Source organism: Alosa alosa, chromosome 21, assembly GCF_017589495.1.
Source record: "Alosa alosa isolate M-15738 ecotype Scorff River chromosome 21, AALO_Geno_1.1, whole genome shotgun sequence".
In the NCBI taxonomy this organism is placed as follows: Eukaryota; Metazoa; Chordata; class Actinopteri; order Clupeiformes; family Clupeidae; genus Alosa; species Alosa alosa.
The window spans coordinates 24,615,244-24,642,315 of NC_063209.1; the positions used below are offsets into that span (position 1 = coordinate 24,615,244).

At 47.8% G+C, this 27,072-nt stretch overlaps 2 protein-coding genes across 8 annotated transcripts in view; one reads left to right on the top strand and one right to left on the bottom strand.

Moving 5' to 3' along the window:
* Positions 1 to 24,368, top strand: part of med12 (mediator complex subunit 12) — a 28,523-nt gene extending 4,155 nt beyond the window's left edge. Inside the window, exons 8-44 of one of the 7 annotated variants that reach the window (XM_048230976.1) lie at positions 610 to 756; positions 963 to 1,062; positions 1,177 to 1,313; positions 1,579 to 1,713; positions 2,164 to 2,290; positions 2,692 to 2,921; positions 3,328 to 3,387; positions 3,532 to 3,702; positions 4,079 to 4,223; positions 5,379 to 5,497; positions 5,845 to 5,988; positions 6,491 to 6,654; positions 7,030 to 7,161; positions 7,386 to 7,613; positions 8,071 to 8,215; positions 8,308 to 8,428; positions 9,265 to 9,372; positions 9,869 to 9,982; positions 10,339 to 10,502; positions 11,254 to 11,433; positions 13,316 to 13,387; positions 13,580 to 13,740; positions 14,084 to 14,245; positions 14,529 to 14,640; positions 14,892 to 14,981; positions 15,304 to 15,413; positions 15,834 to 15,969; positions 16,320 to 16,469; positions 17,335 to 17,730; positions 19,050 to 19,197; positions 20,532 to 20,743; positions 21,163 to 21,225; positions 21,426 to 21,649; positions 22,508 to 22,769; positions 22,994 to 23,176; positions 23,500 to 23,581; positions 23,825 to 24,368. In XM_048230976.1, the coding sequence (XP_048086933.1) occupies positions 610 to 756; positions 963 to 1,062; positions 1,177 to 1,313; positions 1,579 to 1,713; positions 2,164 to 2,290; positions 2,692 to 2,921; positions 3,328 to 3,387; positions 3,532 to 3,702; positions 4,079 to 4,223; positions 5,379 to 5,497; positions 5,845 to 5,988; positions 6,491 to 6,654; positions 7,030 to 7,161; positions 7,386 to 7,613; positions 8,071 to 8,215; positions 8,308 to 8,428; positions 9,265 to 9,372; positions 9,869 to 9,982; positions 10,339 to 10,502; positions 11,254 to 11,433; positions 13,316 to 13,387; positions 13,580 to 13,740; positions 14,084 to 14,245; positions 14,529 to 14,640; positions 14,892 to 14,981; positions 15,304 to 15,413; positions 15,834 to 15,969; positions 16,320 to 16,469; positions 17,335 to 17,730; positions 19,050 to 19,197; positions 20,532 to 20,743; positions 21,163 to 21,225; positions 21,426 to 21,649; positions 22,508 to 22,769; positions 22,994 to 23,176; positions 23,500 to 23,581; positions 23,825 to 23,862 (5,472 nt within the window). In that variant the 3' untranslated portion in view covers positions 23,863 to 24,368. The remainder of the gene's footprint in view (positions 1 to 609; positions 757 to 962; positions 1,063 to 1,176; positions 1,314 to 1,578; positions 1,714 to 2,163; positions 2,291 to 2,691; positions 2,922 to 3,327; positions 3,388 to 3,531; positions 3,703 to 4,078; positions 4,224 to 5,378; positions 5,498 to 5,844; positions 5,989 to 6,490; positions 6,655 to 7,029; positions 7,162 to 7,385; positions 7,614 to 8,070; positions 8,216 to 8,307; positions 8,429 to 9,264; positions 9,373 to 9,868; positions 9,983 to 10,338; positions 10,503 to 11,253; positions 11,434 to 13,315; positions 13,388 to 13,579; positions 13,741 to 14,083; positions 14,246 to 14,528; positions 14,641 to 14,891; positions 14,982 to 15,303; positions 15,414 to 15,833; positions 15,970 to 16,319; positions 16,470 to 17,334; positions 17,731 to 19,049; positions 19,198 to 20,531; positions 20,744 to 21,162; positions 21,226 to 21,425; positions 21,650 to 22,507; positions 22,770 to 22,993; positions 23,177 to 23,499; positions 23,582 to 23,824) is intronic. The other 6 variants (XM_048230979.1, XM_048230978.1, XM_048230980.1 and 3 more) reach the window with 6 other exon arrangements.
* A 1,199-nt stretch (positions 24,369 to 25,567) lies between these two features.
* mars2 (methionyl-tRNA synthetase 2, mitochondrial) lies at positions 25,568 to 27,032 on the bottom strand. The gene has a single exon (XM_048230983.1). The coding sequence runs from the start codon at positions 27,025 to 27,027 to the stop codon at positions 25,846 to 25,848; it is 1,182 nt and encodes a 393-aa protein (XP_048086940.1). The 5' UTR covers positions 27,028 to 27,032; the 3' UTR covers positions 25,568 to 25,845.
* Positions 27,033 to 27,072: the final 40 nt, after the last annotated feature.

Here is a 27,072-nt window from a genome sequence, read left to right on the forward strand (position 1 = left end):
AGAGCACTTTGTCTCCTGCTGTCATTGATAATCTTAGTTGGGCAAGGTTTCAAGGGAGGCTTACTTCCTGTAAAGCTATTCTGGTGGGACTATCACAATAGGGATCAGTAGAGCTAGAGCAAGCACATGTGGTGTCCTATGTCCAGTGCGTCACATTGAGCTTAGTCACATGTGCCTCTAATTGTGTTTATCGCGATTCTGTAAGTAGTCAGTGGCACATGTAAATACATTGCACTTATATATTGACTACAGTATTTAGCACTGTTGTCAGTGAATAGGTTCACATGCTCAATGACTTTAGAATGGAGGACCCTTGTGGTGGAGGGTGGGTGGATAGGGGATGGATGGAGGGTGGGTGGTGGATGGGGGGTGGATAGGGGGTGGATGTGGGGGGGTGCATAGGGGGTGGATGTGGGGGGGGTGCATAGGGGCTGGATGGTGGGTGGATGGGGGGGGTGGAGGGTGGGTGGATGGGTGGATGGGGGTGTCACCATGTGCAGACGACAAAGCTGCAGCAACCGCACAGGAGGTCTTGTCACATGTATGGTCCTCAGACTGGTGGCTGAGTCACTCACTGCTGTGTCCTGTCTGTCCCCTGGGCCTCCACAGAGCATCGTGCTGTGCTGCCCCAGTGCCCTGGTGTGGCACTACTCTCTGACCGACAGCCGGAACAAGACGGGCTCTCCTCTGGACCTGCTGCACATCGCCCCCTCAAACCTGCCCATGCCAGGGGGCAACACGACCTTCACCCAACAGGTGTGGCACTCGAGAGATGAGTCTGTTAGAATGACTCGGGGCATGTTTACCCAGCAGAAACTGTCGTTTCAGTGTAATTGTTCTGTGTAAGTGAGGACATTTTTAAGATGAGTGTTCAAACAAGAACACCTTTTAGGTACACGGTGTATAAGACATTGTTTGTATTTCGGTTTTGTAACGCGTGGTTCCCTCTGTGGTGTTCTCAGGTGCGATCTAAGTTACGTGAGATTGAGGATCAAGTTAAGGAGAGAGGCCAAGCGGTAGAGTTTCGATGGTCGTTTGACAAGTGCCAAGAAACAACAGCAGGTGAGGACATTCAACACTCAAAAGGGCTTTGACCTGAACAAAAGACATTCTAGATTCATATGTCACATTCATATGTCTAAATGGACGTTTTGTTTCTTTCTCTTACTCTGCCAGGTTTTACGATTGGCCGAGTATTGCACACTTTAGAGGTCCTGGACAACCACAGCTTTGAGAAGTCGGACTTCAGTAACTCGCTGGACTCGCTCTATAACCGCATCTTTGGCTCAGGACAGACCAAAGATGGCCACGAGGTGAGACCCAGGGGGACAGCTCCGTTTTCACGTGTTTCCCTCCTACCATTTATTACGTTAGGAACGAAATAATCGATGCCAAGAAGTAAAAGATGAAACATGCTCCAAAAAAAGAGTCAATATTGATTCTTTTTTTTATTTTAATTTTTTTGCTGTTGCTTTTGAGGCATTTCTAGCCTTTGAGGTGGATGTTGACTAAATAGCTCTTGGTCCCGTGTGACTGACCAGTTCAGTGAGTCTGGTGTCTGTGTGTTGCTTTCGGGAGCAGATGACTCCAGACGATGATGCAGTGGTCACTCTGCTGTGCGAGTGGGCCGTGGTTAGCAAGCGGTCTGGCCGCCACAGGGCCATGGTGGTGGCCAAGCTGCTGGAGAAGCGACAGACGGAAATCGAGGCAGAGGTGAGTCACGGTCACCCCTGCGGTCCTGCTCACTCTCGCCCACTCACTCATCAGCACCCATCAGCAGCGTCTCACACATTTCCTGTCAGGAGTGAGGGCACTTTTACACAGTCACACGGAAAGGAAAAATCTGACGTTCATTTAACTCTTGAATTGTGTATCACTCATCATGCAAATGAAAGTCTGTAGTTTCATAATAATCACGCATATTTTAGATATGCTGTATTGATGTTGAATATGCAATTTTGTTGTCAAATCGTTGCAAAGAATTCAACACACTTAATATTTTAATGTAACCAATCACCCTAGGATAGGGTTCAGAAAGCCTAACTGCTGTAATTAGACCCAAATCAAAGCATTCTAAAGGAATCTCTTTTTTTTTCTTTATGCCTCTCTTTCTCTTGCTCTCTCCCGCTCTCCCTCATACTCTCTTTTTCTTCTCTCTCTCAGCGGTGTGGTGAGTCAGAGGTGGTGGATGAGAAGGGCTCCGTGTCCTCCGGTTCCCTCTCGGCCGCCACCATGCCCGTCTTCCAGGATGTCCTCCTCCAGTTCCTGGACACGCAGGCCCCAATCCTCAGTGAGCCAACCACAGGCTGCCTGCCACAGAGCCCCTGAGCACCCCATCTGCCAGCTTGTCACAACACTCTTCTTTCTCTCTCTCTCTCTCTCTCTCTCTCTCTCTCTCTCTCTCTCTCTCTCTCTCTCTCTCTCTCTCTCTCTCTCTCTCTCTCTCTCTCTCTCTCTCTCTCTCTCTATCTATCCCTTTCTTCTCTATAATTAGTCATTTTGACGCTGTGAGAGGCACTGAAGTGGGGTCGCATTGAAATAAAAAGTTTGAGATGTCATTAGTGCCTTGGCTGAAGTTGAAGTTGTTGGGGGAAAAAAAATGAGCTGTCGTAATTGCTGCTGGATTTTTCTTGTGAGAACATGACAGGATGGGTTTTCATGAAAATGTCACTTTTTTCACTGCCCCGGCAGCTGATCCAGGGAATGAGAGCGAGCGCGTAGAGTTCTCCAATCTGGTGCTCCTCTTCTGCGAGCTCATCCGCCACGACGTCTTCTCCCACAACATCTACATGTGCACGCTCATCTCCCGCGGCGACCTGGCCAGCGAGTCACACCTGCCCCGCCCCCGCTCGCCTAGTGACGAGCCGTCGGATGACTCTGAGCGCAAGGAGCAGGACGCCGGGAGTAGTGTCAAAATGGAGGTTTGTGCAAACGTACAGGATATCAGTTTAAAATGCTCACATAAGCAGGGCTGCTAAATCTAAGACGTATGCTATAAGGATGCGCCGATATATCGGCCAACAATGGGCCTTGTGGACATTGGCAAATTTGACATTTATCGATGGCAATGGCTGATGTTTGTTTTATGTTGCATCAATTCTGCACTAGGTAAATGTTGTGCTATGAAGGCCTGAAAGACTTGAAAATTGTTTCCACTCTACTAAAGGGTATAACAAAACAAACAAAGACAAACATAACTGTATTGGTGTATGTTATCGGCCGTTATTGTTATTTTTATGCATCGCTATCGATATTGGCCCAGAATTTCACAATCTGTGCATCCCTACTATGCTAATGTGTGTCCCATTTATCCTCTTCAATTTCTAGGATACTGGCCTATCTGAATCGATGGAGATAGATCACAACTCCAGCGCTAATTTTGATGAGGTAGGCAGGATATCTCACTCCACTATCTCTAACGAGATGGTGTAATGTAGGAATTCCGATTGCTTTTGCAACTGTTGTCATGTTATGTTGTTGTTGTTGTTGTTGTTCATTTCCTGACTCCCCTCCCTGCTGCTGCTGCTGCAGATGTTCTCTCCTCCCATGCACGAGTCCAAGGGGAGCCCCTCTCCAGAGAAGCCAGCCCCGGAGCAGGAGGGCAAGAGCGCGGCCAAGGACAAGGGCCTGGACCCGGCCTTCCCCCAGGTGTACGACCAGCCCCGCCACATCCAGTACGCCACGCACTTCCCCATTCCACAGGTGCGTGCATGTGCTCAGTTGGGCTCGAGCCGCTTGTGATGTCTCTATTTATGCGCTGTCTATGTGAGTTGGGAGATGGAGTGTAATTTGTGAGGTTCATTGATGTATAACATTGATCTGAAACCCAGACTTGATGATTACCACATGTGGGCTTACATGGGAAAGCACGGGTGATAAATCAACTTCATGCCACTTCCTTGAAAGTATATTCACTGCATTATACAGAGGTGGGGATGAAGGCAAAGGTGTTTTGTCAACTGGCTTTTCAGATGGAGATAATTGTTGTTTCCGAATTGTTTTTAGTTTGTTTGTTTTGATTTAGTCTTTCTATTTATTGTGTGTGTGTGTGTGTGTGTCTGTGTGTCCATCCCCCCAGGAGGAGAGTGCCAGCCATGAGTGCAACCAGCGGCTGGTGGTTCTCTACGGCGTTGGGAAGCAGCGTGACGAGGCGCGGCACGCCATCAAGAAAATCACCAAAGACATCCTGAAAGTGCTCAACCGCAAAAGCACCGCCGAGACAGGTAATGGCCGCCATCACTCTTAACCGCTGGTCTCTCGGCAGTGACATTAATGCTCCGCTAACACACGCTCCCTCCATCAGTTCATAGGCCTGCTGCTGAGGGGCTTTCCCATCGAGATTAGAGACTTTGTCAATTAGACAAAATGAGATTTCTGAGTTATTTCACATATCGTGTGGTGTTTAAATGGAAGCGTGACGAGTCGTATGAGGTTTGCTTTTCAAAGCTCACACAGTCTCTTCTCCGTACACACTACACACATTTAGAATGTCTTCCTCCCCTTCTTGGTGTGGGGAAATAGTCGGTGGCTTATTCCTGTCTGTGTGCCAGGCACGTGGAGCCCTAACTGCCATCATACCTCAGCCCAAACCATCCATCTTCCATCAGAAGCCCTTAATGGCCGAACGCCGACACGCTCCCTGTCGACCTTTGCCCCCGCCCCGCATTGAATATTCATACCTCCAGGCCCCATTTCTATGCTAATTGCCGCCTTCGGCTCATTATGTCTCTTGTGCATGCGGACCTATCCGTGAGGGTCACCCGCCCGGCGGGGGGAACCGCGGCGCTCTAATTGAACAACTTCATATTTCACTTCAGCCGGATTTAGGCATGTCACCGCTGTCCGTTTTTTTTTTGGCCCATGGTCGGCCACGTCACGCTGACAGACACGCTATCTCCCTATGTCAGCTCCTCATCACAGCGCCCCCAACCCCCCGAGCCCACCCCCGTAAATCTTCCTCCTTACAGGGGAAGGGGTTAGTACAGACGGGTAGAGTTGAGCTTGTGACAGACGGCGCTCCGAATGGAAAGCCATCCAATTACCCGCTTACCCATCTCGCCTGTCCGCCGCTGCTGATATGCCACGAGTGTTAACGGCACAGTCCTCAGTCCTGGAGAAAAGGTGGTGGATGTTTGAGCTCGGTAGCCAATCCGTTACACCCCTCCCTTCACTGCTCCTGAAGCAACAGTGTTAATTGGCTCAATAGTGTGTTGTTAATTTGGAGCCAGATTTTTTATTATTTGTTTCCCAGACACACACACACACACACACACACACACACACACACACACACACACACACAGACAGTGCTAGGGGACACAAAGCGCATTGAGTACCAATTGAAGACCGAGTGTTTGGTTTCTCTCTGTGTCTCTCAGGAGGCGAGGAAGGTCAGAAGAGGAAGAGGAGTAAGACTGAGGCCTTCCCCACTGCAGAGGACATTTTCTCCAAATTCCAGCACCTCTCCCACTTTGACCAGCACCAGGTCACCTCTCAGGTATGGCCTCGAGGCTTCCCGAGGAACTTCTTTACATCACTTTGGACAAAAGCACCTGCTAAATACCGCAACAGTCACAGTAATAGAAGCTTAGGTTTGCTTTTCCAACAACTTGTCTGTACATTGGTGGTGTTGTTTTATGAACTGTTATATGTCTGTGCAAAATGTTTGTCCACATGTTTTTTTCGCACTGAATTTGTGAGCATGGGAAAATTACAGGATGTGTTAATTTAGTTCATAATTAATGCCACCAAAAATTAACAAAATTATTAACGCAATGATTGTCGAGTGTAAAATGCTGAGGTGCATAGTTGCCACTTGAATGAGCATGGTGTTCTCTTTCACAGGTGTCCAGGAACGTTATGGAGCAGATACAAAGCTTTGCCTCAGCTTTGTCGTATCACCTGCCCCTGGTCCAGCACATCCAGTTCATCTTTGACCTCATGGAGTACTCACTCAACATTAGTGGCCTCATTGACTTTGCCATTCAGGTACGGAGGAACACCGGAACACACACACACACACACTGAGGCTGTGGTGAGGTTTGCTCATGTGTTACTGGATGACCTTGAGGCCAGTCTTGAAACTGTGGTGGGGTTTGCTCGTGTAGCCATGCATGTTCTCTCAGTCTACTGTCTTAAGTAGGGGATAATGTATTATCTGCCGGTCATTATTGGAAAAGAAGTCCCCACAGGGCAAACAGGACCCCGATGCAAAGCGGCATTATTATACTGTTTTGTCACTTCTGCTGAGGAGCAAACACAAATAGAACTTGGAAGTTTCAGAGGTTGCATAGCAACTTATTACTTGCCGACTTTCTTTTCAAATGAAGTTCCATTGTGATGAGTCAACCGACCACTCGCGGGATGACATGAAAGACGTTCTTTCTCTCTCCCTCTTGTTCGTTCGTTCTTTCTCTCTCGTTCTTTCTCTTGTTCTTTCTCTCTCTCCTTCTCTCTCTCTCTCTCATTCTTTCTCTCTCTCTCTCTGCAGCTGCTGAATGAGCTTAGTCTGGTGGAAGCGGAGCTGCTGCTGAAGTCCTCCAGCCTGGTGGGCAGCTACACCACCGGGCTGTGCCTGTGCATCGTGGCCGTGCTGCGCCGCTACCACTCCTGCCTCATCCTCAACCCTGACCAGACCGCGCAGGTCTTTGATGGGTACGTTTCAAACAAAGCTCCCCATCTCCACACTCTGGGATTTATTGTTTCATGCCTGATCTAGTTTGAGTCTTAAGTGTCGCATGGCCACCCTAGTGACTCATAACAACACATGTTTGCCTTTTTAACCACTTGGGTGCAAGAGCAGCTTGTCTGGGGTGGTCTTAAGTCTTCCATGTTTGAGATTCTGGGCCTCAGATGTCTCTCTATGGTTTTCTTTCATATGTCTATATATATTTATATATTTCATATATATATATATATATATATATATATATATATAAACTGTTCTCTTGAATAGTTGCTGTTGCCCCTGGTCATGGTCATTGTGCTGACTAGTTTTCTGTTGTGCTGACCGGTTGTTGCCCATCCCAGGCTGCGTATTGTGGTGAAGTCGGGTGTGAACCCAGCGGACTGCTCCTCGGCCGAGCGCTGCATTCTAGCCTACCTGTACGACCTCTACACCTCCTGCAGTCATCTCAAGAGCAAGTTTGGGGAGATCTTCAGGTAAGCCTGAAAAAAAGAAAATCACAATTCCTCCTTAGGCTTGCATAATGGTTAACACAAGTTAACTTTGAAAGAGGTGTGGACCAGGAATGTTATTATTTAGTCAGCGTTATTATTTAGTCTCTCTCTCTCTCTCTCTCTCTCTCTCTCTCTCTCTCTCTCTCTCTCTCTCTCTCTCTCTCTCTCTCTCTCTCTCTCTTTTTCTTCCTCTTTCTCTTTGGCAGTGAGTTCTGCTCCAAAGTGAAGAACTCCATCTACTACAACATTGACCCCTCCGACTCCAACATGCTGTGGGATCAGGCCTTCATGATCGAGGCCATTGCCAACCCCTCGGCCCACAACCTCAACCATTCCATGGTTGGGCAGCTGCTCAACGACAGTGCCGCCAACCGCTACAGCTTCGTGTGCAACGTGCTGATGGACGTCTGTGTGGACCATCGCGACCCCGAGAGGCAGGCGCTCTCTCTCCCATACTTCTCTAATCGCATCTTTTACTGACAGCCTGAGTTAGGCCCTGTGGAGCATCAGATTTATTGTTTTTAAATTAAATTGCTAAGATTGTATTTAATGGTTTTAATTCTTTAAAAGAGTTATGTTGTTTACATCTTGTCTAAAACAAAATGATTGTGACAATGGCAGTTCTTGTGCATTTTGGTTGATTTGGGTGCTCCTGTTGATGGAACTCATTTCCCATTTAATGCTCTTCCTATGTGCACCCGTAATGGAATGCTACTTTTCTCAAGGCTGTATGAGGAAAAAGACAGCATATTTCCATTACACATTCCATTCTTGAATTTCCCCTTGGGGATCAATAAAGTATCTATCTGTCTGTCTGTCAGAAATGAGCCTGATATGAAACTGGCCTTTTGAGTGTTTGCTGACGCGCTGTACCACCCGTCTGTCCTGCAGGGTGAACGACATTGGCATCCTGTGTGCAGAGCTGACGGCCTACTGTCGCTCTCTGAGCGCTGAGTGGCTGGGCGTCCTCAAGGCCCTCTGCTGCTCCTCCAACAACGGCAACTGCGGCTTCAACGACCTGCTGTGCAATGTGGATGTGAGTGAGACCCCGACTTAGTGACCCCACTTAAGGCTCTCCATCTCCATGTGTGTTCTATTGTATTGACACCTGATTTCGATCACTCACAGGTCAGTGACCTGTCCTTCCACGACTCCCTGGCGACTTTCGTCGCCATTCTGATCGCCCGGCAATGTCTCCTCTTGGAAGACCTCGTCCGCTGTGTGGCCATCCCATCACTCTTAAACGCAGGTGAGCAAACACGCACCTGCACTCTCACCCACCCTTCAACATGTCCGCCCCCGCGGCAAACACTTCAGAGGTCCCTCTTGCGACTGCACTCGACTCCACAGAGACAAATAGGCACCCGAAATAGCTTCTTTAGGTTTCTGTTGTGTTCAGAAGCACTCCACTCACTCACACTCACTCACACACACACACACACACACACACACACAAACAAACCATCCCCACCCATCTCACCCGGCACTGCAGCGTGTGGTCGACAGAAGCAAGCAGGCGGTCCCCTCTCTGATCTTCCCCTCTCTTGGCCTCTGCTATTTCCATCTCTGCCAGGGCCAGAGAGTTCCCCGTGTTGGGGGTGGGGGGGGGTGGTGAATGACAGCCGCCGGGGGCCCCTCGGGTGCACAAGGAGCCTTTCAGGGCCTCCAGGGAGGCAAACAGGGCCCCTCCTCAACCCCTCAGCCCTGTGCCACATTCTCCCGCTAATAATGATATTTCACAGCCACAGCATGAAAACTTGCCGCGCCGCCCCACTCAGAAGGAGCTCTCCCTGCCTCTCTCCCAACTCCCCCCTTCACCCGCCCGCCTTCCCCTGTCGCACATCCCTGTGACTCTGTAGATCTTTGTAGATCTACCGACACACTATTAATATTCTGTTCGCCTTATGATGTGCCTCCCTCAGTGCAAATCTGTGGCAGAGGGAGTCTGTTTAAACCAGTTTGCCCTGGAGCCTAGGGCAGCGTTTGTCTAAATATCTCGCTTTATTGAGTGTGATGTTTGTACAGTGATTGTGTGTGTGTGTGTGTGTGTGTGTGTGTGTGTGTGTGTGTGTGTGTGTGTGTTAGCTTGCAGTGAACAGGACTCAGAACCGGGCGCTCGGCTCACCTGCAGGATTCTGCTGCATCTGTTCAAAACTCCTCTCCGCAACCCCTGCCCACAAGATGGCAAGTCAGGTAAAGTGTGTGTGTGTGTGTGTGTGAGCAGGTGCGTGTGTGTGTGTGTGTGTGTGTGTACACAATCCCCATAATCATGTTTCTCGAGCTTGATTGAGTTCATGAACAGAATGTAGGGTAAAGGCCCATTCACACCAAGATCGATAACAATAACTATAACCATAACAATAAAAGCGTTCACACACTGAACAACGATAAACAAAGTCTCTCCTTGTGTTGATGAATGTGACGGTTAAAATTTGATGGGTTCTGATTGGCTATTAGCTTTTTATCGTTCTAAAAATCGCTCTGAAAGTGATCCCCAACGATATCGTTCTTCATGTCGTTATCGTTATATTTTATGTGTGAACGTCGTCATTCATAATAACGAGAACGATGTTTGTTTATAGTTATCGTTATCGTTCTTGGTGTGAATGGGCCTTAAGGCGTTCATGTGCTTGTTAAAATTACCCCATCATGCCTTTAATGACGCCACAAATGGCTTTCCTTCTCCCAGACAAGTCCTCTGTTGGGATCCGGTCGTCATGTGATCGCCATCTCCTCGCAGCATCCCAGAACAGCATTGTGGTTGGAGCGGTCTTTGCTGTGCTGAAGGCTGTCTTCATGCTAGGTAATGCCCCTCTAGTGTTGGCCCTACAGTCTACTGGAAGTTTATGAATATTATTATCTTTATTGACAGACTTGAGGTCCAAATATAAAAGACCCACAGTATACAGACAAACATAACATAAATTACACATAGTACCCTTGTGTGCTCACTGGTTAAAAAACATACAAATGTTGGTTCCAATATTTCCAAAGGCTGGAGGAGTATCTTGTCTCACTTAGGGTCTGTCAATAGCCACTGACCCATTATCTTTAGAAGTGGCCATTAAAAGTAGATATGAAGAAATAAAGAAATGTTGGATTTCCATTCAAGGAATTGTAGATATTTGTTGAGTGGGTGTGTGTGTGTTGGTTCACTAGGTGACGCTGAACTAAAAGGCTCTGGGTTCTCACACCCCGCCGGTCTGGACGACATCGGAGATGACGACATTGGCTCCAAGAAATCCGGCGGGCGAAATGTCTCCATAGAGACAGCCAGCCTAGATGTGTACGCCAAGTACGTGCTGAAGAGTATTTGTCAACAGGTGAGTTCTAGCCGCCGCGAGCGCCACTTATCACAGTCGCTAATGCAGACGGCAGGGGAAAAAACAACTAGCTGGCCATTAACCATCACACTCGATTCTCTCTCTGACGCACACACACACACACACACACACACACACACACACACACACACACACACACACACACACACACACACACTGTCTGTTAGTCAACCTTTCCGTTAATGGCAGTTCAGAGACTCAGCGGCAGGCTCCTCATGTAATGTTTTGATCAATAGTGAGGGTGAAATGTTTGTTTTCTGTTCTTTTCTTCTGCCATTTGAAAGCCCCACGAGGAGCCTTTCAGATAAATGGTTTCTTAATGTTAACACAGATTGCTTAGCCTTTTTAGTGTAGGTGATTATTTTTGGAAGATTGCAGTGGTGGGAGGCGGGCCTATCCCCTACGAGTCTTTAGTAAATGTCATGATGAAATGTGTCTTTGGAATGGGGTTTGGGAGATGGACCTTTTCTCTGCCCTGTGGAGACTAATGGAGAAGGCTTTGTGCCTGGAACATTTTAATTATTTGTGTCTCGCAGTAGCATACTGTACACACCAAACATTCTTTGTTTTCTCACTGTTTCTTGCTTGCCACCAACCCCCAACACGTACTTTAATCCATCTCTCTTTTTGTATATGTCTCTCTCTCTCTCTCTCTCTCTCTCCCTCCCCCTCTCCATCTTGATCTTTCTATCCCACTCTCTAATTGTCCCTCTCCTCCGTCCCGTCTCAGGAGTGGGTTGGAGAGCGCTGTCTGAAGTCCCTGTCTGAGGACAGCAGTGCGCTGCAGGACCCCGTGCTGGTCAACATCCAGGCTCAGCGGCTCCTGCAGCTCATCTGCTACCCGCACCGCCAGCTGGACAGCGAGGAGGGCGACAACCCCCAGCGGCAGCGCATCAAACGCATCCTCCAGGTGGGTACTCCTCTTTTCTCCCCCAACATCCCCCCTCCCACAGCCAGAGGTCCAAGGAGGTTTAGGAAGCTAATTGTGGAGGTCCGGTTTCCTAGAATCTGACTGTAACTGAATAGGGAGCATTTCTAGGTAATGGCTACAGGTTTAGTTGGAGGGCCACCCGCGGCACGTCAATTGAATGCACCGTCCAGGTGAGCACTGTTGCTCACCTGGAGAAGCAGCGCTGGTGTCACAGCCTGACAATCGGTCAATTGAGTCGCATTGTGGTGCTTTGGAGAAAAACGTCAATCGCCACTATCTTGACCTTTACTCCACCATTATCATTACTTAGACCACTGCCTCCCTGCCTCACTCCAGCGCTGCCCCGCAGTCTCAGCTTCAGGATAGGACACAAAGGATCGGAGACTAGAGGTCATGCTAGGAAGCTAAACATGGTGCCCCCTTGATTAACTTCCTGTGCCCTAGAACCAGATTTTAACTTAAGTGACTCTAGTTAACTCTAGTGAATGGCTAGAGGTTTAGTTGGAGAGGGACCACCCAACAGCACACATGCATTGGAACATCCTCCAGGTGGGTACTCCTCTTTCTCCCCCAACATCCACCCCTCCCACAGCCAGAGGTCCAAGGAGGTTTAGGAAGCTAATTGTGGAGGTCCGGTTTCCTAGAATCTGACTGTAACTGAATAGGGAGCATTTCTAGGTAATGGCTACAGGTTTAGTTGGAGGGCCACCATGCACGCCAATTGAATGCACCGTCCAGGTGAGCACTGTTGCTCACCTGGAGAAGCAGCGCTGGTGTCACAGCCTGACAATCGGTCAATTGAGTCGCATTGTGGTGCTTTGGAGAAAAACGTCAATCGCCACTATCTTGACCTTTACTCCACCATTATCATTACTTAGACCACTGCCTCCCTGCCTCACTCCAGCGCTGCCCCGCAGTCTCAGCTTCAGGATAGGACACAAAGGATCGGAGACTAGAGGTCATGCTAGGAAGCTAAACATGGTGCCCCCTTGATTAACTTCCTGTGCCCTAGAACCAGATTTTAACTTAAGTGACTCTAGTTAACTCTAGTGAATGGCTAGAGGTTTAGTTGGAGAGGGACCACCCAACAGCACATGCATTGAACGCATCCTCCAGGTGGACACTCCTGTCCTCTTGTCCAACTCCACCCCTCCCCCTTTAGTCCCAGCTAGAGGTCTTGCTGTAAAGCTAATCTTGGTGCTCCCATTGTAACTGAATAAGGGAGTGTTTCCAGTGAATAGCTAGAGGTTTAGTTGGATAGGGCCACCCAGGGGCACGTCCATCACTGTGCTGAACTCCCCCCGACCTGCTGAGCTTGGACTACGCCAGCTATGATTAACGTGCCTGATGACTAACAGCTGGAGAGCTAGGGAGAGGGAGAGCGTTGGGGTATTGGGCTTCTTTTGAGTGAGATGCGGCTTCTTTTTCACCTTCTCAAGCCAAAGAACATTGTATTCGGTCACTGAGTGGGTTAAGGCTGAGCGTTCGGATCCCAGATGAATGAGCTAATGAATTCGTCTGGATTGGGCTGGATTCAGTGTAGCTTTCACACATCTGGTTTCCACAAGCATTTTTAATCAAGGAGAGTTGATTGAATGTCAACAGTGCTCCATTGCTGAGACTAGACTATGTCATTGCCATGGTCCTCCAGGGAGGTGTCAGTTCAGCCCACCTTTGCTTCATGCGGTTTGTCGTCTTTTAAATGAAATGGACCTGCTGGTTAGTTGCAAGTCGTACAGTAAGTCCTGTGAGGTGAAGTGTAGTTATAGGGGTTGTGGGGTTATGAGGAGTCGCTAAAAATGACTGATAATGTTTTCTTTGTGTCCACATTCCTCATCTGGTTCTGGCTTCGGCCCTGTAGAACATGGATCAGTGGACCATGAGGCAGTCCTGCCTTGAGCTGCAACTCATGATCAAGCAAAGCACAAACAACGTGAGTAAACAAACCCGTCCTATCCCACTCGCTGCCATTGTGTTTGCATTGGCGCCGGCCGATGGGAAGCGCGTTGTGTTCTCCCTTAGCGGCCGGCCTGTGTGGCAACCGCCGGCTGTGTAATCAAATCTGGCTTAATCCGGCTGATGTTCTCCGCCGCGTCGCTGTCTAACTCTCTCGCTCTCTCCCCAGGAACTCTACTCCCTGCTGGAGAACATCGCCAAGGCAACCATCGAGGTGTTCCAGAAGTCGGCGGAGATGAACTCCAGTAACCTCTCAGGGAACGGCTCGGCCTCCGCGGGCAGCTCCGTCTCCAACAGCAACAACACCAGCAAGCTCAAACCCGTCCTCAGGTGAGAGACCCCGACGTGACCCTGCCAAAATCATACACACCTCGTTGATCTTTCCACAACACTCCATGTCTGCAAAATATTTGGTTCACTCTCATGGCTGGTATTCATGGGTTTCATCAGGTCCCTTTCCACAGGTGTATTAATTAAGCACCATGCAGTCTGCATCCATAATCCAGGGGCTTGATTTTATACACCTGTGGAAAGGGACCTGATGAAACCCATGAATAGAACTATATTTGTGTGTACTAGTGTAGCTCATACACTGACTAGATAAAAGGTTATGGACCACATATAAATATGTGTGTGTGTGTGTGTGTTGTCTCCCTTGTCCTGCCTTACCCAGTTCGTCTGAGCGATCAGGTGTGTGGCTGGTGGCGCCCCTGATAGCCAAGCTGCCCACGTCGGTGCAGGGCCACGTGCTGAAGGCGGCCGGCGAGGAGCTGGAGAAGGGCCAGCACCTGGGATCGTCCTCCCGCAAGGAGAGGGACCGGCAGAAACAGAAGAGGTAATCAGCAGCGCGCTCACTCGTACGTCTCCATTTGCAAGGCAAAGTGGGCAAAGCAGAAGTCTGTTTAACTTCAGGACGTGTTGGATATATGAGTGCACAGATGTGTGTGCGCTGTGCCCTCGTGTTGACTTGGGCTGATGAAATGCAGATAGTGGTTACGGAAACGTACTACTAAGAGTGACTTCTCTCACCGCCCTTATGCTTTAAAGCCGAGTAGCTGTTTTATTATATTTGGCCACTTACAGACTTGCCTGTGTGTGTGTATGTGCTCGTGTTCCAGTATGTCTCTCCTGAGCCAGCAGCCCTTCCTGTCTCTGGTGCTGACGTGTCTGAAGGGTCAGGATGAGCAGCGGGAAGGCCTCCTCACCTCCCTCTACAGCCAGGTGCAGCAGGTAAGAGACACACACACACACACACACACACACACACACACACACACACACACACACACACACACACACACACACACACACACACACACACCTCCTCACCTCCCTCTACAGCCAGGTGCAGCAGGTAAGAGCCTATGCCTAACCTCCTAACCCTGCACACACACACACACAAACCACTCCTCACTGCGCTGTAGTCTGGCTCCTACTGTAGCTGACCACTTCTCCTCCTCCTCCTCCTCCTCCTCGTCCAGATTGTCCATAACTGGCGGGAGGACCAGTACCAGGATGACTGCAAGGCCAAACAGATGATGCACGAGGCCCTGAAGCTCCGGCTCAACCTGGTGAGGCAACCAATCAGATCCACAGCCCTGTCCGTCTGTTCTATCCTATTATGTGCAGTCAGGAGATAAACAGAAGCGCACTCTTTCACAATTGCTTTATTTCACCAAGTACCAAGTACACATGCATGGAATTTAGCTGGTTGATTTGTTCTCGTAATACAAAGTCTTTAGTGCATTTCCAAACCTTGTGATTCTCACTCTTACAAAAAAAACGTATTTCTCGTGCTTCTCAACGTGGCGATGAGATAATGAGGAGGATGTTGAGTGAAATAGGTATTTTTTTGGAGGTGTTGTATCTCACGTGTCATATCCTGCGCTCCAGGTGGGTGGGATGTTTGACACGGTCCAACGGAGCACCCAGCAAACCACGGAGTGGGCGGTGCTTCTGCTGGACATAATCAGCAGTGGAACCGTGGACATGCAGTCCAACAAGTGAGTCACCAGCCATGACCCCGATACCTCACCACTAGTGGCCCACCCTACACACTATAAAGGGCCGCTCACACCAAGAATGATAACTGTAACGATCACTGAAAGTGACCTCGATATCGTTCTCCATGTCGTTAATGTTTTAGTTATAATGTGTGGATGTTGTCATTCATATTTAGCTCTAACTTTTTTGCAGTTATTGTTATAGTTATCGTTCTAAGTGTGAACAACCCTTTAAGCAGATGCCAATATTGGTCTGTGTATGTCTCTAATTGTCTATCTATCGTGTCTTAACAGTCTGTCTGTGACTGTGACTCCCTAACTTAACATGTCTCTCTCTCTCTCTCTCTCTCTCTCTCTCTCTCTCTCTCTCTCTCTCTCTCTCTCTCTCTCTCTCTCTCTCTCTCTCTCTCACTCTCTCAGTGAGTTGTTCACCACTGTGCTGGACATGCTGAGTGTGCTGATCAATGGCACACTGGCTGCTGACATGTCCAGCATCTCTCAGGGCAGCATGGAGGAGAACAAAAGGGCCTACATGAACCTGGTCAAGAAGCTCAGGGTACGGACCAGAGGCCAGCTGCACACACTCATTTGTTATTTATAGAACCCAGAGTCTTCTGGTTGTCCATGTCAATTGATTTATTTAGCATTTTTATACACAACGGCAGTGCTGTACATTAAGACCAACAAAACGAACAAACAAATGAAAACTAAGACTATCAGGTTATGAGTATATGCACAGTGGTAAGGTAGACAAGTCCTCAAATGATCTAGATGGATGCCAAATATTCTGCCTGTTTCTACTTTGGGTGTTCTTTTTTTGCATTGTTTGTTTGTAGAGGTTTGTTTCTCTGTGTTTGTGAAAAGAGTGTGTTTTAAGCTCCTTCTCTGTCCTGTCCACGCGTGCAGAAGGAGCTAGGGGACCGGCAGTCGGAGAGCCTGGAGAAGGTGCGTCAGCTGCTGCCCCTGCCCAAGCAGACGCGCGACGTCATCACCTGTGAACCCCAGGGCTCCCTCATCGACACCAAAGGCAACAAGATCGCCGGCTTCGAGAAAGAGGTACTCACTCCCAGTCACACACACACACACACACACACACACACACACACACACACACACACACACACACACACACTATAGGCTCAATTCATCATCTGTCCTCCGTCAGCCTGTAGGACACACACATACACACACACTCACCATGGCTCAGTTCATTCTCTAGCCTCTGCTGATCTCCACGGTAACAATTAGACGGGCTAAGGGACATCTGGGGACAGTTTAAATGGCTTTTAGCGATGAGGTCCCTGGAGGTGAAGGTATGTTCCACTTGCCTTTGGCTCCCTGGAGACTCAGGCAATTTCCCTCTCTCCTCTCTCTCTCTCTCCTCTCTCTCTCTCTCCTCTCTCTCTCTCTCTCCTCTCTCTCTCTCTCTCTCTCCTCTCTCTCTCTCTCTCTCTCTCTCTCTCTCTCTCTCTCTCTCTCTCTCTCTCTCTCTCTCTCTCTCTCTCTCCTCTCTCTCTCTCTCTCCTCTCTCTCTCTCTCTCTCTCTCTCCTCTCTCTCTCTCTCCTCTCTCTCTCTCTCTCTCTCTCCTCTCTCTCTCTCTCTCTCTCTCTCTCTCTCTCTCCTCTCTCTCTCTCTCTCTCTCTCTCTCTCTCTCTCTCCTCTCTCTCTCTCTCTCTCTCTCTCTCTCTCTCCTCTCTCTCTCTCTCCTCTCTCTCTCTCTCCTCTCTCTCTCTCTCCTCTCTCTCTCTCTCCTCTCTCTCTCTCTCTCTCTCTCTCCTCTCTCTCTCTCTCCTCTCTCTCTCTCTCTCTCTCTCTCTCTCCTCTCTCTCTCTCTCCTCTCTCTCTCTCTCTCTCTCTCGCTGCCCCTGCCCAACCTCATCCTCCCGCTGCTCACGTTCCTCTCGTCTCTCGCTCCCACAGGGCCTGCAGGTGTCCACCAAGCAGAAGATCTCGCCGTGGGACGTGTTCGAGGGCCTCAAGCACTCGGCGCCGCTCTCCTGGGGTTGGTTCGGCACGGTGCGCGTGGACCGCAAGGTCACCAAGTTCGAGGAGCAGCAGCGGCTGCTGCTCTACCACACGCACGTCAAGCCCAAGCCGCGCAGCTACTACCTGGAGCCGCTCAACCTGCCGCCCGAGGAGGAGGAGCCGCCCACTCCCGTCCCCCAGGAGCCCGAGAAGAAGATGGCCGAGGCGGTCAAGGCCGAGAAGAGCGTCTCGGCCGTGCCCTCGGAGCCCAAGAAGAAGTCCAAGAAGAAGAAGCCCTCGTCCACCACTAAGCCAGAGGTGGGTCTGCCCAGGCAGGCAAATGGAACTCCTGTAAGTGTCTGTTTTTTAATGAGGTCACAAGTACTGAAATGCTCTACGTTCTACATTCTACATTTGTCTTGACCGTAATGAGATGTTCCTAATAGTCTATTACCAGAAATGCAGATTGACTTGACTGTGCATCTTCAGGTGGATCTAATTGTGTCAGTCAACTAACAGCTAGCTAGCCACACCGAGGGAAATTCCACCTGTAACCGTTGCCTTTTCGCTTGCTCTATGTCTGTGTGACATTTTAAAGATGAACAACCCCTACAGATTCCTCACTGTGCTGCATTTGGGGCACCAAATTACATCGTGTATCTGATATAGGCGGGACAGAGGTGAGCTAGACAGATGACAACAGCGCTGCAACGAATCAGTCAATAAACATTGGTCGTAATGTTATCCAATTGCGTCGAAGTCCGGAACCAGTCAGTAAACATTGGTGTTATCCAATTGCGTGCAGTGAGATTTTCAAATGCATGCTTGGTGCCGCGCCTTGAGTTGGGCCATTACATTAGTCATTGCCAGACCCTTAACCCATTTACTCCTAAAATGCCTGCTAAAAACGCCTATAGAATCCTATGGCATTCTAGACTAAATAACCTTATTTCCTGAGGTTTTTCTGAAAACATACTAAAAATTGTCAACGTCTACCAAAATGTAATATCTAAGCCTCTGTAGCACCTAGAAACATGAAATAAAAAGCATGCTGCGCTACGCAGCATCCAGCGGGAGGGTCAATGTTGAGCGCGAATGGGTTAATCTTTCTAGATTTTCCAGGCTCTAATAACCTCATAGCTGAAGAAATTTAGCAAAATCGATGTATAAGCCACGGCTAATAGTTGGGAAATTACGGGGTAAAACTCTGTTGGACAGTGTCTTGGAAATACAAGTTAAATTAAACAAGTTGTGTACTACTAGTAACATTACTGCTTATGACGCATGTAGCCCGTGATTATGAGTCTGTGATGGGTTGCTCAAAATCTATTTAGTAATCATGCTGACGACTATGCCAGCACTGCCACCAATGGCTTTCTTTGTTGTTCTGTCGAGGTCTTGAGATGTGCGAGGCAGCGTGGGTATATTTGTCGCAGGTTGGCTGTGTATGTTCTGTTATCTGATGGTGTCAGTTGGGGGGTACTGCGCAGCAGCAGCTAACCACACTGAAGCGTTTCAACCGTCATTCCTCTTTTTAAAGAGGCGCCTCTTTGCCCACCCCACAGAACACGAGTGTGAGCGTGCGTGTGTGTGTGTGTGTGTGTGTGTGTGTGTGTGTGTGTTTGTGTTTGTTTTCATTCATATTTATTTGTCCATTTGATCCATTACTGACTCAGGATTACGGTGCCCGTAACCCAGCTGTGGTCCCCTACCCTGGAGGAATGTCTCAGGACATGATGGCCCAGCAGAACCCGTATCGCATGGGTTACAATCCAGCCCAGATGGGCATGTACGCTCAGAACCAGCCCCTACCGCCAGGTGAGTCTCTTGCATCTAGCTGATCTAGGTGGGTCATTCTGTGTCAAATCAGGTAAGATTTGCTGCACTGTTTCAGATGTTGTTCAAACCTTGTCTATATTAAGAATGGGTTCCAAAACCAAGGCCTGTCAAATATTTCTGTTCAAATCCTAGTCTTCGAATTATTTTCAGCCCTTGAAATTACTTCAGTTTTACAGCCTGAAAATCACATTATCTGGGAAGCAATGTTTGGACATTAATATAATGAAAAGTATTACTCATAGCCAGCCCAAACTTCTACAAGGTCCTAGATTTGGAAAAAAGGGTAAAAAGAGTGACATTAGTATAAACTTGATTTTGTATGCATTTGATATCAATCATTATTTGTTTATTTGCATACTATATTTTATTAATGTTGTGCCAATATTTCATCTCTCCACACATAATGGGCTTGAAAGATTAAACAAGGGGCGGTTTTGGTTTTTTGGTCATTTTCATTGATTAAAATGGTATGTGGGAAAGTTAGTAGGCACATGAAAATGTTTGTGAAAGTAGCTCAGTGTATTTAGAGACATTTAATGTATTTAGAGACATTTACAGACATTTAATGCTGTACTATACCATGGTCCATGGAACCATGGTTCGGTTCGTCTGCAGTATGAAATCACTTTTTGAATGGTTCGGACCAATTACAGGAAGTTTACAAGACTCAATATCACCAGTTTTGCACTTTGTTCCAAATATAGGGCCTTATATAAAGTTAACGGCCATGCAATATAAACTTTTATTGGTCCCGTCATACTGAGAACATATTTGTCTTTCACTAAGTTTGGTTAGGCTAGGAATAAAGCTTTTAAAGATGTCCAAACATGGCCTCCCAGATAAGGTATTTCTGGGAGTCTAATGATACAAAATCAAGGGTGAAAAAAAACGTAAATGAATTTAGCAAAAATATTTTATAGGTTGTAGTTTTGGGACCTAAATATTAGATTGACAAACCTTGAGCAAAATTTGAGATGATGCAGTAACCATTTTGTCTGGATTCAGTCTGATTTGACACGGAATGACCCAGGTAGTACATTTATTTAGTATTTCATGTAAGGGATAATGAACAAAGCCGCGCTCGGATATTGGGAAATGATGCAGCGATCACACCGTGAAGTGCATTATTTTCCAATACCCGAACGCCGAGAAGTACATTATTAATCCCACTTGTGGATTGTGGATTATTCCACCATTGAAATAAGTGTTTCCTTACTGCTATTGTCCCAGCATGTCATCACCTTCCTTGGTAAATCTGACTCTCTGTCTGTCTGTCTGTCTGTCTGCTTGCCTGTCTGCCTGTCTGTCTGCAGGAGGACCTGGGCTGGAGAGCCCCTACAGGCCACGTAACATGACCCCCAACAAGCTCATGCCCACGCGCCCCAGCTACCCCGCTGGCATGCAGATGCAGGGCCCCATGTCGGGCATGATGGGCATGCAGAAGGAGCAGTTCCAGATGGGCTACAAGCCGCAGCAGCCCATGGGGCACAACCAGATGCTGCGGCAGCAACTGCAGGTCAGATTGGTGAGTCCCATGCGATTTTTGACGCATGTAAGACTGCCCCGTTATCAGTGCAAGGGATGATGGGATGTGGTGTTGTTGGGGGTAAATGTTTTGACATGCTACTTTGAGTGGTCTTTGACTTGGGTAGTGCTGCCAAGGGCTTTTGTTTGGTGGTTGTACTTGAGTCCACTGAGATTTCCTTCCTCCTGGTGAAAGTGAAATCCAGCTATTAACTGATCACATGAACCATGTTTGCTGTTTTCCAGTAATATCATCAAAGCTGTTTGGAGATCAGAGTGTTTGGTGAAACGCTAAATGAGCTGCCAGTTTTTGAGCCCCCCTCTAAATATGTTGCCAACTGATAACTTGTGTAAGCCTCACAACAAGGAAATAATATTCGGCACCATCAAGATTAATATTTATCTCCTCTCTCTTTTCAGAACCAGATGCAAATCAGACAGATGAATTCCAATCCACAATATTCATCAATGCAGCCAACACAGGCACGTGCTGATAGGAGCAGGCTACTATTAGTGCTGACGTTCAGATATAGAAATATGAATGATTATTAATGAATCAAGAAGTGAACATATGTATTATTGTTATAATATTACAAAGTTTATATTGATTAGTTGAAAAACGTCTAGTAAATGTCTTCGTCTTATTTCTGAAGACTTGAATATCTGCTGTTCTTTGTAAACAGAATATCTCCCAGGGCTACACCACTTACATGACCGGAATGCAGTCGCATCCCTCGCAGCCGGGGGGCATAGTTCCGCCGTCGTACGGCAACCAGAATTTCCAGGGTAACCACCCTGGCACCAACCCTGGCGTGGTGGACCCCCTGAGGCAGATGCCGACGAGACCCAGCGGCTACGTTCACCAGCAGGCACCGGGCTACACGCACCCCATGCAGAACGTCCAGAGGTGAGGGCCAAAACGTCAGCACTACAACGCTGGCTCCTGTGCTAACCCAGAGACTTTCTAATGTGGAGACGCAGCACTCAGAGAATCCTCCATAGACATGCCTGGGGTTGTCTGGCAGTAGTCTCTACACATATCCCGCCCCTTCCAGTATGCATCCCCATTCACTTGAATAGGAAAATAGCTTCCCGATAACTGCCCAAAGTGCCTTGCAAGATGGCCGCCGACAGGGGGGATTTGCCTACCTAATGGTCAGTTCATGATGGTTCATGATGGTCAGGTCATTTTCATCTACTGTCCATTCTGTTTACATCAGCTGGCTAACTAGAATATTCTTCAACTTTTTTCCTTCAAAGTGTTGACGATTCTAAACTCAATATGGATATTCCATATAGTACATGACAGAAAAAATATTAGTTGGCTTTTACATGGCTTGCATGCATCAGGCACTCAATACAAAGCAGCTTCGGCCGGAAATAGAAAACCGGATTTCTGAATGCTGAGGTGTCATGGCGATACCCACTGTTAGCTCAGGAATATCGTGGATAGACTTTTAAGTACTGTCTGTCTATCCTATGTGAAGTTTCTCAAGTCTCTTCCAGTGAGAGAGGGGTCTCTCCTTTTGAAAGGAATGCTATGTTGTACACCGAACAGGCACTTGAAGGCATTATTACCAGAATGGCTGCCAAGCTGTGGAGGATTCGACCCTGATGCTAACGTAGTGTATATGCATGTCTCTTTCTTTCTTTCTTTCTTTCTTTCTTTCTTTCTCTCTCTCTCTCTCTTTATATCTCTCTCTCTCTCTCTCTCTCTCTCTCTCTCTCTCTCTCTCTCTCTCCCCCTCTCCTTTGCCGGCTCCAGGTTCCAGCACCAACCCATGCAGCAGTCGCAGCTCATGCACGGGCTGAGCCACATGGCCGGTCAGGGCGTGCACCCGTCCATGCGGCCCAACCAGATGCTGGAACAGCAGGCCCAGGCTCAGGCCCAAGCCCAGGCTCAGGCTCAGGCCCAGCAACAGGCAGCGCAGCAACAGCAGGCGCAGCAGCAGCAGGTGCAGCAGCAGCAGCAGCAGCAGCAAGTGCAGCAGCAGCAGTTCCTGCGGCAGCAGGCGCAAGCGCTCCGGGTAAATGACAGCCATGTGCCCGTGCCCCCACACCAACCATTAGAAGATTTTTTTTATGAATTTGTTAGTTGTAGGTGATCAGTAAAATTTATTTCAGTGAACCTTCACATCTACTTTAGAGACTCAGACTGAAATCGCCTATTGATCAGTTAAGACAACCTACACTTGAGGTCATTGCTGAATGCTGATGTGCGTGTGTGTGTGTGTGTTTGTCCCAACAGCAGCAGGCTCAGCAGCAGCAGCAGGTCCAGCAGCAGGTCCAGCAGCAGCAGGTGCAGCCCCAGCAAGTCCAGCAGCAGCAGCAGCAGCAGCAGCAGGTGCAAGCGCAGCAGGTCCCCACAGCGCAGCCGCCCGCGCCCACACAGAACCAGACACTGATGCAGCCGCTGCCCCCACAACAGCCCATCGTGAGTCGTCTCGACATCTGAAGAGACCTCAACTTTAGTTTTGTACAGATTGAATGTAGAGAATGGTGGGAAATGGTTGTAGTAAAGGCTGTGACATGCTCTGGCTCCCAGCTCCACTCTCAAAGAGAGATGGCCAGTCTGACATGGCCAGAATTATGTTTTATATTTACATGATAGCCGACATCTCCACTTGTTCTCAAGAACATATGGAACAGTCTAAAAGTCTGATATTTGACATGCTGATGTCATACTGCTGTATTTTGTGTCATCTTAATTGTGTGTGTGTGTGTGTGTGTGTGTGTGTGTGTGTGTGTGTGTTGCAGTTTCCCCGGCAGGGTATGCAGCAGACTCAGCAACAGCAACAGACAGCAGCCCTGGTCAGACAGCTCCAGCAGCAGCTCTCAAGTAAGTCATTGTTCACACACACACACACACACACACACACAGTCTCTCAGGGTTGCCAAACACTGATGGCACTGGCTGCCTTCGAATCACATCATTTAACAACCATACCACATTGTGTGGGCCCTCGGGGACCCAGGTTTGAGTCTCTGCAATAAAGGCAAAAAAAAAAATAATGTCCAAATAAATCTCCCTTTACTGTTTTAAAATGCATTATGTTCTTCATCTCTTTCTTCACTCCACCAGATACACAACCTGGACAGAACACAGCCCCCTATTATTGAGAGAAAACAAGACTGTGTGTGTGTGGTAGCGAGAGCGACAAGAGACGGCGAGTGTGTGTGTGTGTGTGTGTGTGTTACTGTCAAGCAAGGAGAGGTGCACATGTGGATATGGATGAATGCCCAGCCCAGCCCAGCCCAGCCCAGCCCAGCCGGACACTTTGCAGTGGCAGATTGCTGAGCGTGAGCCCATGCAGACAGCGGACATTTTAAGGGGGTGAGGGGTGGGGGTGTCAGCCGGTGGTTTACTGAATGCTAAAATGACCTGTAGCCTGTGTACAGGGCTCAAATATGGGCCGAAATCACGCCGACTTCACATCAGACATGTAATTATGATCTGCAGGGAAGGCACTCTGCTGTGAAATAGTGATCATGGAGTATACAATGGAAAGAGTTTATGTAAAAAAGAAGTGCAAGAAATTATAAGAATAATGCAATTTTTATTTTATTTCAATTTGTACAATTTTTTCAGTTTGGTGTATTTCTCATTAAAAAAAATCATGTCTGTTTTTATGCCTTGGTTTTTGTGTGCATGGTTATGGTGGTGTTCTGTGTTCTCCCACATACTCCAATGATTAAAACTGAAGCGAACATTTCTTTGCTTCATGGTCTTAGGGAAATGCTAGGATTACTGCAGGCCTCGATTTCATAGTTTGTGGCACAATTTGAGTGCAGCAGATGTCATTTTGCCAACCATGCGTAGGTACTACTGGAGCAGAAAAAAGCAGGAAAATCCTACTGGCCAAAAACACAGAAACTTTGCCATAGAAGTTGTAGCATAGCATGACATATTTTTGTAACCATGGCAAAAAATGTGTAGTCCAGAGATGTTATCCACTAGAGATACGGTATGAAAATGTGATATGATTATGGTAAACGAAATGATCACGGTTTTTGGCATTATTGCAATATGATTTTTTTTTTTTTCTAAACCTATCACCAATGTTGCACAGAACTCATAATTGGCCTTACCTCCATGCACAGTAGCATCAAAACTATAGGTCATCAGAACAGCATAGTCAGTGTCTTGTCATAAAAGTGGTGTGGCTCTTTTGTAGACACTCCCATTCGTGTGAGTTCTGGAGCATCCTGTAATCCAACTATCCAACTTGGTCTAACTATATGTATATCATCTGATTTTAATATTTACAGATATGGGCTATTTTTAACATTCAACATTTATTGTCTATTTGGCCTCTTATGAAATCATGCATTGAACAATTTAAGCACAGTTCAACTTTTAGAAACTTAAATGCATGCTTAGCATTTTGTGAAAGTAAATCATTAACGCTACATTGACCTACTCTTAGCCATGAGCTGTATCCTCTGATTATGTACAGTCATATAAGCGATATTTTAACATTTATTTTGTATTTGGCCTTTTATGAAATCAACTTTAGGCTTTCGTTCAATAAATGGAGACCATGTAGAAATGTTCTACAATTTCAAAACCGGGCTACTCTGGAACGGCTAATTGTACAGGGGACGTCTTTAGGCCTTGCGGGGGGTACTGAAGCCTCAAGATGATCAAAAGCCCCCCTAAACATAGAGTAATAATATGCGTCCAAATTCACATCCATTATTCTCTGTTGAATTGCTCACGGAGTACTTATCACACAGACATCACATGAACGAACAAAACCGGGGCTTTCCAGAATGCATGAAATGTAGGATAACTAGGATTATTGGAAAACACCTCCATCCTTCGTTTTCACTGGATTGCTCTTGTTTATTAGGTGATTGCAGGTCCCAGCGTATTAAAAAAGAGTGTACATCTTACACTTACACAAATCTTACACTTTCGGTCACCTTATCCGAGGGAACTCTTATTAATGTGTGATGTCTGCTTCCATCTAGAGGTCACTGTGAATTTTGCTAGTTACATTAAACTGCAACAAAATGACCTCATAAACATGACATGCAGATTTCCCTCCTCCAACAAACTTAATTTGCAAAAAAAAAAAAAAAGAGGCATGACCTGAAAATTTATTGACAGACAAGTCTAGTTTTCTTGCTCTTTTTTGGCTTCTCCTTAGCCGTGTCCTTTTCGAGGCGGTTAAAAAGTACACCAGTGTCAGGCCCCAGTGGTCGCCCTTCAAAAGAGCAGGTCCTTCCATGGTACCGCTCCAGGAAGCGCAAGGCCTCCCAGGTTCGCTCCTCCAGCCTCACCCCCAGCCTAGAGAGCAGCTTATCGGCCAGTCCAGGTACCACAGGCTGAAGGAGGGTGCCATAGACTCTCAGACACTCCATCGACACATGGAGAATGCCGTCATGCCACCGTTTATCACATGCATCAGTGCAGTCAAGCTTCCACGGTGCATGCCTCTGGACGAAGCCATTAGTCTGCCGGACACATGCACTGATGGCCTCCAGGGCCTTATAGATGTGCAGCCTCTCAAAGTGCTCCTGCACTGCGTTTGGAAGTTCAGCGACCGACTCAACCATTTTGTAATCTTCTGGCTTAGCTCTACTGGTGGGTTCTTGGGCACTACCTTTAGGAAAGGATCTGGAGCAGAAGTGGGGGTAGACCTGAACAGGGTTTAGTGAAGGAGCTGTGCATCGGTTCAGCAGTCCTCCAAGGGCGTCGGCCAGCTCGCTGTTCAGCAACTTCACCAGTTTGGCATCATCATAGTCACAGTCATGCTCTGGGACCCCTTGTCTAAGAAGGAAATATCTCATGCCATCCTCAGTGTATCTCTGTGACGTGTCAAAGGGGTCCACCACATTTCCGAGGCTCTTGGACATCTTCTTGCCCTGCACAGTCCAGTGAGAGTGCACATGTATGACCTGTGGAGAAGGCAATCCCGCCGCCATCAGAAATGCCGGCCAGTATATAGCATGGAATTTTAGGATGTCTTTTCCAACAATGTGATGGGCAGCGTTCCACCACAAACTGTGGTTTCCGGGGTACCCAGCAACTGTGAGGTAGTTCACCAAGGCATCAAGCCACACGTAGATCGTTTGCTCTGGGTCGCCTGGCACAGCAATGCCCCATCGGAGTCGGCTTTTCTGTCGAGAGACGGACAGGTCTGGCAGTTCGCTGTCCAGCCACTGGAGCACCATGTGGTAGAACTTCTTTGGCTGCACTGCGTTTGGGTTCTCCTTCAGCCACCGCAGCAGTGGAGAACGGAACTCAGAGAGGCGGAACATGTAGTTCTCCTCCTTCATCCACTCCACCTAAGGCACGAAAAGAAAGGGGAGTTAAGGGACACC